General features: G+C 45.1%; 1 protein-coding gene across 2 annotated transcripts in view; it reads right to left on the bottom strand.

Annotated features, from left to right (window-relative positions):
• Nucleotides 1-11,884, bottom strand: part of Ints9 (integrator complex subunit 9) — an 89,791-nt gene that overhangs the window by 9,349 nt on the left and 68,558 nt on the right. For both annotated transcript variants that reach the window (NM_001253731.1, NM_153414.5), the window contains exons 10-12: nt 9,991-10,171; nt 4,022-4,082; nt 1,430-1,601 (exon numbers count right to left, since the gene is read on the bottom strand). In NM_001253731.1, coding sequence (NP_001240660.1) covers nt 1,430-1,601; nt 4,022-4,082; nt 9,991-10,171 — 414 coding nt within the window. The remainder of the gene's footprint in view (nt 1-1,429; nt 1,602-4,021; nt 4,083-9,990; nt 10,172-11,884) is intronic.

Genomic DNA, 11,884 nt, shown 5'->3' with positions numbered 1-11,884 from the left:
CTATGGTCATTCACTGAGGGACAGGACTCCTGGTACAGCTGAGTCACTGTGTCTTCCTGTGGGATGCACATGTCACGGGGCACCAAGGTGAGACTATAACAAATCTACGAAAACCTCTCCAAAAATCCAGCTCAAACACGAAAGCTAACACTGTTCCCAGCCCACCATGAGTAATCATCCTATCCTGGCTAGCTTCTTGCTGCTTCTACACAGGCCACTGAGGTGACTAATTGTGGAATTCTTGTGGCAGCACCCAATGGGGAATGAGCCCAACATTTGTGAATCTGTCACCCCGTCCCCGCGAGAAGAGAAGAAGGTGATGATAGGGATGGTGTGATGGCTATTCTTGGTTGTCAACTTGACTATATCTGGAACAAATTACCATCCAGAAATAGAAGGCACCTGTGAGAGATTATGTTTGCTTGGTTTGAAGTGGTGAATCCACTTCTAGTTCAGACCTTTGAGGCGGGAAGACACCTTTAATCTGGGCTATACCTTCTCTGGCAGCCTACATAGGGACAAGAAGGAAACTTTTGCTCTTCGCCTGCTTGCCTTCCCCTTGCTGGCACAGCATCCCTTCCCTGGCCTATTTCTTCAGGATAACAGCATATACTAAAGACCAGCTGAGACATTCAGCCTCGTGAGACCGAGCAACTACTGGACTTTCCATTCACAGCTATACTAATACATCACACACACACACACACACACACACACACACACACACACACACACACACACACACACACAGAGAGAGAGAGAGAGAGAGAGAGATTCATTCTACACCCTAGAGAACCCTGAGTGATACTGACTGATGGAGATGGGCATGTTGGAGGCTATACCGAGGTTTCGAGATCCTGACTTCACAGCCTGTGTGATTGCTAAGCTTACACGCAGCGTGAAGACCTCACAGTGATAAAATAGGGGATCCCTAAGTCACCTCTGCCTGGCCTCATCTCACTGAAGGCTTTGTTCCTTCCTGAGGACTCTGTTTCCAGAAGAGTAGCTGGAAACCAGAGCAGACCAGAGTCAAAGATCCAAGGCCCAGCTAATTAAACAACCCTAACTGGGGAGAGCAGACCAAGGTTAGAATCATCGAGGTTCTCAACACCTTATAAAATCCTATCCAAAGCAGGATAGAGTTCAGTATTGAAAAAAACAAAACAAAAAACCCAAAAACCAAAAAGGAACAGAAATGAAAGTTATGCTTGATCAACAGTTGCCCAACATGGCTTCACCTTTATTCCTTTGCATCTATGCTGTTCCTGTTTAGTTTTGGAGACAGGGTGCTCTGGAATTCGATCCTCCTGCCTCAGCTTCTCCAGTGCTGAGGTTAGAGTGTGCAAGGCTGATGGGCTATATTTATGCTTTCCTCTCTGCGCTGTAGGCTCAGGCACCATCAGCCCGATGGAAGGACTCTAACCCTTACCTGTGAATATGATGGTGTTGAGGCTGGACTTCCCCCAGAGCTCCATGAAGTGGACGACGTCCCCAAAGCGGAGGGAAGGATGTCCGGTGAACAGCACACACGGCTGTCTGAAGTCATTGCTGAAGTCACCGTGGATGCTGCGGTAGTGCTTCAGCTTATTCGTCTGAATGAGCTAAAACACACAAAAACCCAAGTGCTGTTGGCCGCGGAACCCAGCTGTGCTGGAGAAATGACCAAAAAATACAATCGAAGACGGCAGGCCACAGACTAGGAGAAGACTAAAAAGCTACCCCTGCATGAGGCCTGCTGTCCAACCTGAACAACCTGGTTTATGCCAGAGGTCGGCAGAGATAACTCAGCGAGACAGCAAGTGAGTATCTGGAGACACTTAGAACCAGGCACCAGTGGGGAAATGCCAACCACAGCAGCAGACGCTGCTCCTTATCCAGTACAATGGCCGATGTTAGACCCACCACACCAAATGCTGGCCAGAGTGTAGTACAGAGGACTCTCTCCCTCCTTGCTGGTGGGATGAGAAATGGCACAGCCACTGTGGAAGACTTTGTTGTTGTATATATACACTTACCAGAGGACCCAGTAATCATGCTCCTTTGATATTTAACTCAAAGGAGCTGATAGCTTAAGATCCACATGTACAGCAGTTTGCTTACAACTGTCAACACTTGAAAACAACTAACATGTCCTGCAGTTGGTAAACGGATAAACTGGCACATCAAGATAAGACTATGGACTATGAATTCAGTGCTGAAGAAGCTATGAGAAGATGGAGATGAATGCATTACTAAGCAAAAGATGAGAATATGAAGAGGCTGCACACTACGTTGGTTGAACATTGGCATTCTGGGAAAGACAATGGAGTGGAGGCAGAGGTTGCACCACAAAGCCCACATAACTCTGGATGGGCCTTTGAGTACACAGTAGGGGCATCATCCAGAGTTCTTGTGCATTTTCGGCAATATTCTCGTGTATTATGGTATACAGAACAGAGGCACCAAGTGTGTTTATAGCTGTGTCGGACACTGCTGTTTCTGAAATGGAGATATCAGCCGAGAATTCTTTTAACAAAAATCAAGGAATAACCTGTCCAATAACAGGAGAACTATTAAGAGTGAATTAAGTCACTGTTGTGTATCTGTGATATAGGACTGATGACTGGCCGCAATAACACAGTAATAATACCACGAGTCACCCAGAGGAAAGCGAGTGAGATGCAAACCACTGATGGGGATCAAACAGAGGCACAGACACACCCAGCAGGTCTATAAGGACAGGACTTCCCATATGGTCCAGGGAATACACAGTTGGTAAAGTGCTTGCTGTAAGGACCTGAGTTTGGGCCCTCAGCACCCACATGAAAAGCTGGTGTGCCTATGTGTGCCCAGTCCTGGGGATGTGCAGTCAGGAGGATTTCTGAGGCCTGAAAGCCAGCCAGCCTGGCTGAATTAATAAGGTCCAGCTTCTGTAGGATAACTTATCTCAGCTTGGCGTGGTGGGGCGTGGTGGCGCACGCCTTTAATCCCAGCACTCGGGAGGCAGAGGCAGGCGGATTTCTGAGTTGGAGGCCAGCCTGGTCTACACAGTGAGTTCCAGGACAGCCAGGGCTACACAGAGAAACCCTGTCTCAAAAACCAAAACCAAAACCAAAACCAAAACAAACCAAAAACAAAAAAACTTATCTCAAAAAACCAAGGTGGGGGGGGGGGGGAGGATTAAGGTTGGTAACTGATGCACACATATATGGACATATATATATAAATAATTTGAAAATTAAATAAATTTTACATATATGATTGACATGTCTAGAAGGAACATTTTAAAGAGAATGTTTACTTTTATTTAATGTGTGTATTTTTGCCTGTATATATTGAGTCAGATCTCCCGGAACTGGAGTTTACAGATGCTTGTGAGCCACCACGTGGTGGTGGGAATTGAACCTGGGTCCTCTGGAAAAGTATCCAGTGCTTTTAATTTTAACTACTGAGCATTTCTCCAGCCCTTAGAGAGAACATTTGGTAATAGATTTGCTCCTATGGAAGGTGGGAGTAGATATCAGAATAAAATTCCCCGGAATAAGCTATAACAGGAGGGCTGTGAACTGCCCAGACTTATGGTAATACGATGTGTTTATTAGAGGGAGCAAATTAATTAAATGAATTGTGTGCTGGAGTACTTTTCAACCTTTCTATTTATTTATTTTTTTGAATTATAGTCTTGCTGTGTAAACCTGACTGGCCTGGAATTCACTTTGTAAACCAGGCTGGCCTGTCTCTGCCTCCCCAGTGCTGGGATTAAAGGTCTGTACCTTACTCAGCCCCTTTCACAGCGTGTGTGTGTGTGTGTGTGTGTGTGTGTGTGCGCGCACGCGCATGCGCATGTATAGTTTAAGACTTAGTGTTGCTGGATCCCAGGCTGGCCTGGAACTCACACCTGTCTGCTCCCGCAGTGCTGGGTTTACAGGCGTTTGCCACTCTACCTGGCTCTACCTAGGGCTGTTTTAGGCATGAAGACTGCCACTATCCTATGTCACACCACCACCCACATTTCGTTTGGGCCCTTTTGGTATTTTCTTACCTCTGCATGTGGGAAAGGTGGTTCTGGGAGGTAAACTTTACTCTGTTTGTTGTGACAAAGCCTTTAAAGAGGAAGACACAGGTGTTAGGCAGTGTACTGGGCGTCTACTGCCACCTAGTGGCAGCAGCACAAACACTAAACACTCCAGTTTTTTAAAGCTTTCACTCTGGCATTGACTCTGAATAAAAGCTGGGCCTGGCTCATGCAGGATGCTGTTTCAGGTAAGTACAGCTTTTATGAAAACAAAAACAAAAACAAAACAAAACAAACAAACAAAAAAAACCCCAAAACCAAAACCAAACCAAACCGAACCAAACCAAACTAACAACAAAAAACCCCTACTTGTTTAAAATAATCCAGTCCCAAGGGATGGTAGGCCCTCTTCAGCCTCTGCAGGCTGTGCACTGCGCATGTGTTACACAGACAGTCATGCAAGCTGAACACACACACATAAAATGAAAATAAGTAAATCTTCAGAAAAGAGAACAAGAACTAAGAAGTAATAAGAGAGCAGGGGTAGTGGTGTATGCTTGCAATCTCAGCAGTTAGAACCCTGGGGGAAGGAAAATCCAGAGTTCAGAGCTAGCCTCAGCTACATAGTGAGTTGAAGCCAGCCTCAGCAACACGAACCCTGCTTCAAAGAAGCGGTGTGTGAGCCCATGCAGCAGTGCCCGTGCAGAGACCGGGCAGCCGCGCAGGGGCTGTACACTAGACACTCAGGTTTTGGAGCTACCATTTTTATAACTGTTTTGAGTTTTGCTTTGTGCATGTTAGACAAGAACTCTGCCTTGGCACTGTGTCCCAGACTTGATTTGGATCTGGGCTGCTTTCCACTCTTGGTCCTTTTCCTGTTTCAGGATCCAGTCTGAGACACCATGTTATGTTTAGTGCCTTTCTGAGACATGGCTTCTTGCTGCCGCCCACGCCCTCTCCATTACAGTAGCACTACTCACACCAGTTGTAGGGAACTGAGATGGGAGGATTAGAGTTTGAGGCCAGACTGGGTTACATACCTAGAGAGACTTTGCTCAAAACAAAAGCTACAGAGGAGCCTCGGAAACTGCAATGTGACAAACAAGACCAGAAAGCTCAACAACTGGCCAGCCGATGGGCTCTGACTGTCTGTCTCTGTCTGTCTGTCTGTCTGTCTCTTTCTCTCTCTCCTTCACTGTCCTGGGACTCACTCTGTAGACCAGGCTGGCCTCAAACTCAGAGATCCACCTGCCTCTGCCTCCTGAGTGCTGGGATTAAAGTGTGCACCACCATGCCTAGCTTGGGAACTCTCTTTTAAGGACCCTGTCAAAGTACTGTAAAAACAATAGGTTCAGAGGTGAGAATTTAGACTAAGTCCCCAAAATGTATTTATTTTTTTTCTATCTATAGTTTTCTTTCACCTTTCATTATTATTTTTTTAAAGATTTATTTTTATTTTATGTATGTGAGTACACTGTAGCTGTCTTCAGTCACACCAGAAGAGGTCATCGGATCCCATTACAGATGGTTGTGAGCCATTACAGATGGTTGTGAGCCACCATGTGGTTGCTGGGAATTGAACTCAGAACCTTTGGAAGAGCAGTCGGTGTTCTTAACTGCTGAGCCATATTTCCAGCGCTTTCACCTTTCTGTAAAAATCTCTTTTTGGGAGAAGGTAAAAACATGGCAGACACCTTCAGAGAATCACCTGCACATCTAAATGGATACTAGCTCTTGGACACTAGCTGTGTCTGCATTTCAGGTTCAGGAGGGAGAAATCTGAGAGCTTAGTACTGTACCCTGAACAGTAGAGGGCAATGCAGAAGGGACCACAGGACCACTTGCAGATTAGTGACCCGCAAGTGACAGGAAAGTGCTTTCTGCTAAGAGATATGTCCTCCCCTCAGTTCTAGAATCTTCACGTAGGCACAACAGATAGGGACCTCCACCTTGCTGAGACTGCAGCTGCTGGAGTTCAGCTCTGTGAGTCTGTAATACCCGTCACCCCTCCCCCAAGATGCTGTGCCCCCCAAAGCTACAGCTACTGCAGTCCTGCACTCCTGAGGGCACTATGGCTCAGGAAGAGGCTCTGGGAATTTCCCTCTCCCCTAAAAAGAAAACAAACCCAACAAGCAAGCAAACAAAAGTGTCCTTATCTGGAGTTGGGGCTGATACTGGTAGAGCAGGGAGCAGGGGGCTTTTGCAGACTACAGCAGATGCCCCTGAGATCAGGAAGCACAGAGTAGTTTTGAGCAGACACAAGTAAGCAGCTGGGCCTGAGGGTGCTCCCCCCGGAACACTCTTCTAAGCAAGAAAGGGGGGAGGCAGGGAGCTGGAATGGAGTGATGTTGGTCCTGGCTTGGGGTTAGCAGGCCTAACTTGGCTCCACCACAATCCCTTGCTGAGTTACTCCACTCTAGAGCTAGCACTTGTTCAATTAAGCAACCGAATTCCTGTTAGGCAGCAAGTGCTTTGCAGGCCGCTGTACAAAGGGGGCTAGCAAAGCAAAGCAGGGAGTCTAAAGCCAGTGGGGACTCTGACCCTGACTGGGCTCCAGGTCACACTGGAATGGCCTTAATGACGCTTTCACACTTTCAGTCCCTTGCTGCTTTCAGACAGTGTCCAGCTGCCTAGAGGACTCCCGGTGTAGCTGAGGAGAATGGCAGTTGGCTAGGAGGAGGGCAGCGACTAACAGCGGGAGAGCTTAGAAAAGGAGGAAGACTTTTACTCTAGTTCTCTCCTTGGTAAACCATGATCGCTAAGTCTCTCTGAGGGAAGATCATACGTCCCCATCTTTCTCCTCTTTACACCCTTCCTTCTCCCTCTTCCCTAATGTTCCCCATGCCCTCTTGAGGAGCTGCCGCTGACACTGCTCCTCTCCTAGGCAGCCACACTCATTCTGTGGGTGCCAAGGACATTCCAAGCTGTGGTGCCTGCCTGGCTGCCCGGTCTCTGCATGGACACTGCAGCATGGGCTCACACACCACTTTCTTCTGCTTCTTTCTTCCTTCTTCCTTCCTTCCTTCCTTCCTTCCTTCCTTCCTTCCTTCCTTCCTTCCTTCCTTTCTTTCTTTCTTTCTTTCTTTCTTTCTTTCTTTCTTTCTTTCTTCCTCCTTCCTTCTTCTTTCTCCCTCCTCTCCTCCTCCTCCTTTTTTTTTTTTTTTTTTTTTTTCCAAGACAGGGTTTCTCTGTATATCCCTGGCTGTCCTGGAACTCATTCTGTAGACCAGGCTGGCCTAAAAATCAGAAATCCACCTGCCTCTGCCTCCCAAGTGCTGGGATTAAATGAGTGCGCCACCACTGCCCGGCTAACACCACTTCTTTGAAGCAGGGTTTCATGTTGCTGAGGCTGGCTTCAACTCACTATGTAGCTGAGGCTAGCTCTGAACTCTGGATTTTCCTTCCCTCAGGGTTCTAACTGCTGAGATTGCAAGCATACACTGCTACCCCTGCTCTCTTATTACTTCTTAGTTCTTGTTCTCTTTTCTGAAGATTTGCTTATTTTCATTTTATGTGTATGTGTGCTCAGCTTGCATGTCTGTCTGTGTAGCACATGTGCAGTGCACAGCCTGCAGAGGCTGAAGAGGGCCTACCATCCCTTGGGACTGGAGTTACAGACAACTGTGACCTGCCATGCAGGTCCTGGGAACTGAATCTGGGTCCTCTGGAGCAGTACTCAGAGCTCCTCCACTCCCTTTTTTAGTTTTGATAAATGTGTTTGCCCTGAGCGATGCTAACATTGGGGTAAAGTAGGTGAAAGGTGTCCGGGAACTCTATTGTCATTATGGTTTTCCGTAAATCTAAAATTATTCTAAGGTACAAAGTTTATTACTTAAACTGAAAGAAATCCAAGATAAAATTAAAAAAAAAGTATCAAACTGGGAAAAATGGCTAAAGTATGTTAACAAAAAGTTAATATCTTTAATATATACACAGAGTTCAAATATGTAATAGAGATATAAAACCTTTAAGAGGTAAATGGGCAAAAAAGGAATAATTTACATAAAAATATTTTGGCAAGTAGTATTAGATAATGAACATTAAAAATATTCCTACCCTTTATTCCAGTAATTCCACTTTTAGTAACTTACCTAAGGCAAATGCTATCATCATATATAGACAGAATAGTTTCAATTTAAGATTTATTCTTAAAAGGAAAAGCCCTGCCAGCCAATGAGAAGGTAATAAGCTAAGTATATAGATGTGAGTGATGTGAGGAGACAATACTGCAGCCACGTGCGCTGGCCGTGTGCTCATTGTATGCTGTGTGCTCCCTGTATGTTCACTGTGTGTTCACTGTGTGCTTACTGTATGCTCACTGTGTGCTCACTGTATGCTGTATGCTCACTGTATGCTCACTGTATGTTTACTGTGTGCTCACTGTGAGCTCAATGTGTGCTCACTGTGTGCTCAATGTGTGTTCACTGTATGCTCACTGTGTGCTCACTGTATGCTCACTGTGTGCTCACTGTGTGCTGTGTGCTCACTGTATGCTCACTGTGTGTTCACTGTGTGCTCACTGTATGTTTACTGTGTGCTCACTGTGAGCTCAATGTGTGCTCACTGTGTGCTCACTGTATGCTCACTGTGTGCTCACTGTATGCTCACTGTGTGTTCACTGTGTGCTCACTGTGAGCTTACTGTGTGCTCAGTACGTGCTGACTGTGTGCTCATTTTTTTCTTTCAAAGAAAGAAGAGACAAGGTATGGGCTGTAGCAGTCTGGCCTTGAACCTGTTCTCCTCCTGCCTCAGCTTCCCAAGTGCTGGGAAAACAAACATTTGCTGCTCTTCACAAGGTTTCATAATGGTTTAGTGTTATTGAATGTTTTCTGCTACATAAGCACTGCACTACTGAGCTGCAACCCCTTTAGGAAAACAAAATCAGAATTTAAAATTAAGAAGTGAAACTTGACAAGGTGATATCTAAAAAAATGTTAACTACTCAACATGATTTCTAGGTCAGATGGGGTTTATTTGGACAGTGGTGTTGTGGGCTCCAGGTCTCTATTATTTTCTATAACTTGTTTTTCTACATAACATGGCTTGCCCACTTATGAACTAACACACACCTGCAAAACAAACTCACAGAAAGACCCTGCAGGACTCCAATCCCTGTGCTGGGTGACGACCATTCTTGTAGGCACAGGCCTGATATGGTGGGGCACTGTCTACTCAGCCCACAGGGCGTGACCCAGGAGTGTGCTGCAGTATTTTTATTGGGGGTCTGAATGAAAACAAGTTTCTAACATGTTAACTTCATCTGCAAATGCTGCTTGGGGTCTCCTATGTGGGGAAGACACTTGTGTGTAAGGATAAAAACGAGTGAGAAGTAAAGACAAGGAGCAGTCCTATTGACCAAAGGGAGCAGAGTCAACTCAGGGAGACGCCCACAATTCAATGGGAAGGAAAAACCCACACACCAAAACCAGGAGAGGGGTGAGGGGCATAACACTGGGATATGTTATAACATGGTAATGTAAAAATTCCATTTTCAGGGAGGAACTTAGTAACTGCTGTGTGTCCATTTGGTCACCATACTACTAAAACTGATTGGACATATTCTATTCTGTGTCACATGGCTCTTAAGAATTTAGAAATTACATCTACCTCCACTTCCCTCTTTTGACCAGGGGAGTTAGACTCAAACTCTTCGAACATGGTCAAAGCTTAGTAACCTATGTCTAAGTGTCTGCTCTAGGAGTTGGTCAGCTTCTTGGTATAATAAAATGGATCTTTGATAAACTGGCTATGGAAATAAAGATCTAGCTTTTCTTATCAGATGTAGGTAATTACAACAGTATGAGCTTGGGGCTTTCTTATCCTTTCTTCGTACCTATGCTTCTAAATGCTAGCAATGTATGGGATTTGACTTTCAGTAGTTCACACACATGCACATGCATGAAGTCTTAAGTACTCTTAAGAAATCACAGTTATTTTCATTTTTACTGACTGAACATACTTAAGCAGAACTCAGAGAAAGGATACTACTGACTTACCACTCAGCAAAAATCTGGGAAAACTCGAGTGAACTGTTGGCAACGGGGGAGATGAAGTAGAAAGGGATGTTGGAGAGGCCAGCGGAGTCAATGTATTGATATAAGCACTCCAGGAGGTCATAGATCACGCCTGAAGGATAGCAAGGGACCAACACGTTTCCTCCATTCCGAACTGTCAGAGCTGGAAAAGTTGAGGAGAGAGAAGATGGTACCAAAAGAACAATGTTAGAAAGGACAAATACAACCTTTAAAATGACAATTACATTATTTCTCTTCTCCTGTGTATGATATGATTTATTTTTGAGACAGGGTCTTGCTATGTAGCTTTTGTAAGGTCAAGCTCAACCTGAGCTATGGGATGACTTCTGGCAGTTACATAAAGTTAGTATTTCTCAGAAACTTGTGAAACCACTCCCCATCAACCAAAAGGAGGCATTTCCCTGGCTCTGGCAGAAGGATTAAACAGCTACCCCTGGCTCCAGGTTGCTTCAGTATCCTAAGTATCCACTACACATTTCAAAATCCATGGGTGGTGCACTGCAGTGCTTCTCACTTCCTCCCCCTACTCTAAACATCCTCCAGTCAGACTTCCGTTTTGTGCCACCAGATTCATGTGTTTGAGTGCTTGGCCCATAAGAAGTGGTACTATTTAGGAGGCATGGCCTTGTTGGAAGAAGTTTGCTACTGTGGGGGTGAGCTTTTAAGGTCTTATATGCTCAGGCTTTGCCCAGTATGGAACAGTCTTTCCTTGCTGCCTGCAGATCAAAATGTAGAATTCTCAACTCTGTCTCTAGCACCATGTCTGCCTGCATGATGCCATGCTTCCCACCATGATAATGATAATGGACTGACTGAACCTCTGAAACTGTAAGCCAGTCCTAACTACTCAATCTCTTTATAACCCTACTATTCTGTGTTCTCTACCTCAACACTTCCACACACAAAACCTTTCTAACCTCAGCCTGTTCTTATGACCCCCACACTTTATAACTGTCTAATCTTTTGTAGAGAAGTGTACATTGGGCAATGCAAGATTGAAGGCTGATGTTCTCATCACTGTCTAACTGAATCCCCTGGTAGGTTTTAATGTCTCCAGTGAACCTGAGCTTTAGGCAACTCCTTCTCTCTAAATCCTATTTCAAATTTTCAGGATGTTTCTACTCAGTCTCTGACTGTGGCTGAGTGATTCAGAAGAAACAATCTGTTCCCTTTTAAGTCCTTTTCATCACACTTTCTGGCACTAGTATTTGTCTGTAAGAAACGATCTATTATCTGAAACACAGCCAGTTATGGAATGTGGAAATAATCACATTATGGGCTGTAATGTGTTAAAAGCATGAATGGCTGAAAAACTGTAAAGTCAAGTTGGCTTTTGCTTCATTTACAGAACAACGGAGGTAGGTAGTTGGGGAGGACCTGCAGTCTGTTGTCAACAGCCTTTCCTACTCCTGTGACAGACAGGTCGTCTTTAGAAGGCAGCAAGGAATGAAGGAGACACTTCTGAGAGCCTGGCTCCAGTCTGCTTCTGCTCAGAGATGCAAGGAAGGGTCACAAGTTTGCCACTCCAGCCTGGCTGGGCCTCAGTTTCCCCCTTATTATGTGGGGATGAGTAAGGCCAGGGCTTTTCAAGCTTTACTCTGTATAAAAATTGCCAAGGGAGCATGCTGACCATGCAGCTTTTCACCGAGTGCATTTTTATTGGATGATCTCGGATCTTGAGGAGAGTGACACAGTGACACAGTGCATGAGATGTTGGGTTTTCTCCAAATCTAAAGTTTCAGGAGTTAGTGATTCTAGATTATTAACAAATACACAAAACTCAGATTCTATCTGAGACCAGTCCAACAACTTTTCTACAGTAAGAATAAATTACCTCTGTCTTTAGAGCAGCAAA

Source organism: Mus musculus, chromosome 14 (assembly GCF_000001635.26).
Source record: "Mus musculus strain C57BL/6J chromosome 14, GRCm38.p6 C57BL/6J".
In the NCBI taxonomy this organism is placed as follows: Eukaryota; Metazoa; Chordata; class Mammalia; order Rodentia; family Muridae; genus Mus; species Mus musculus.
Note: the sequence above shows the minus strand (reverse complement) of the source record. Positions and strands in the feature narration are given on the sequence as shown.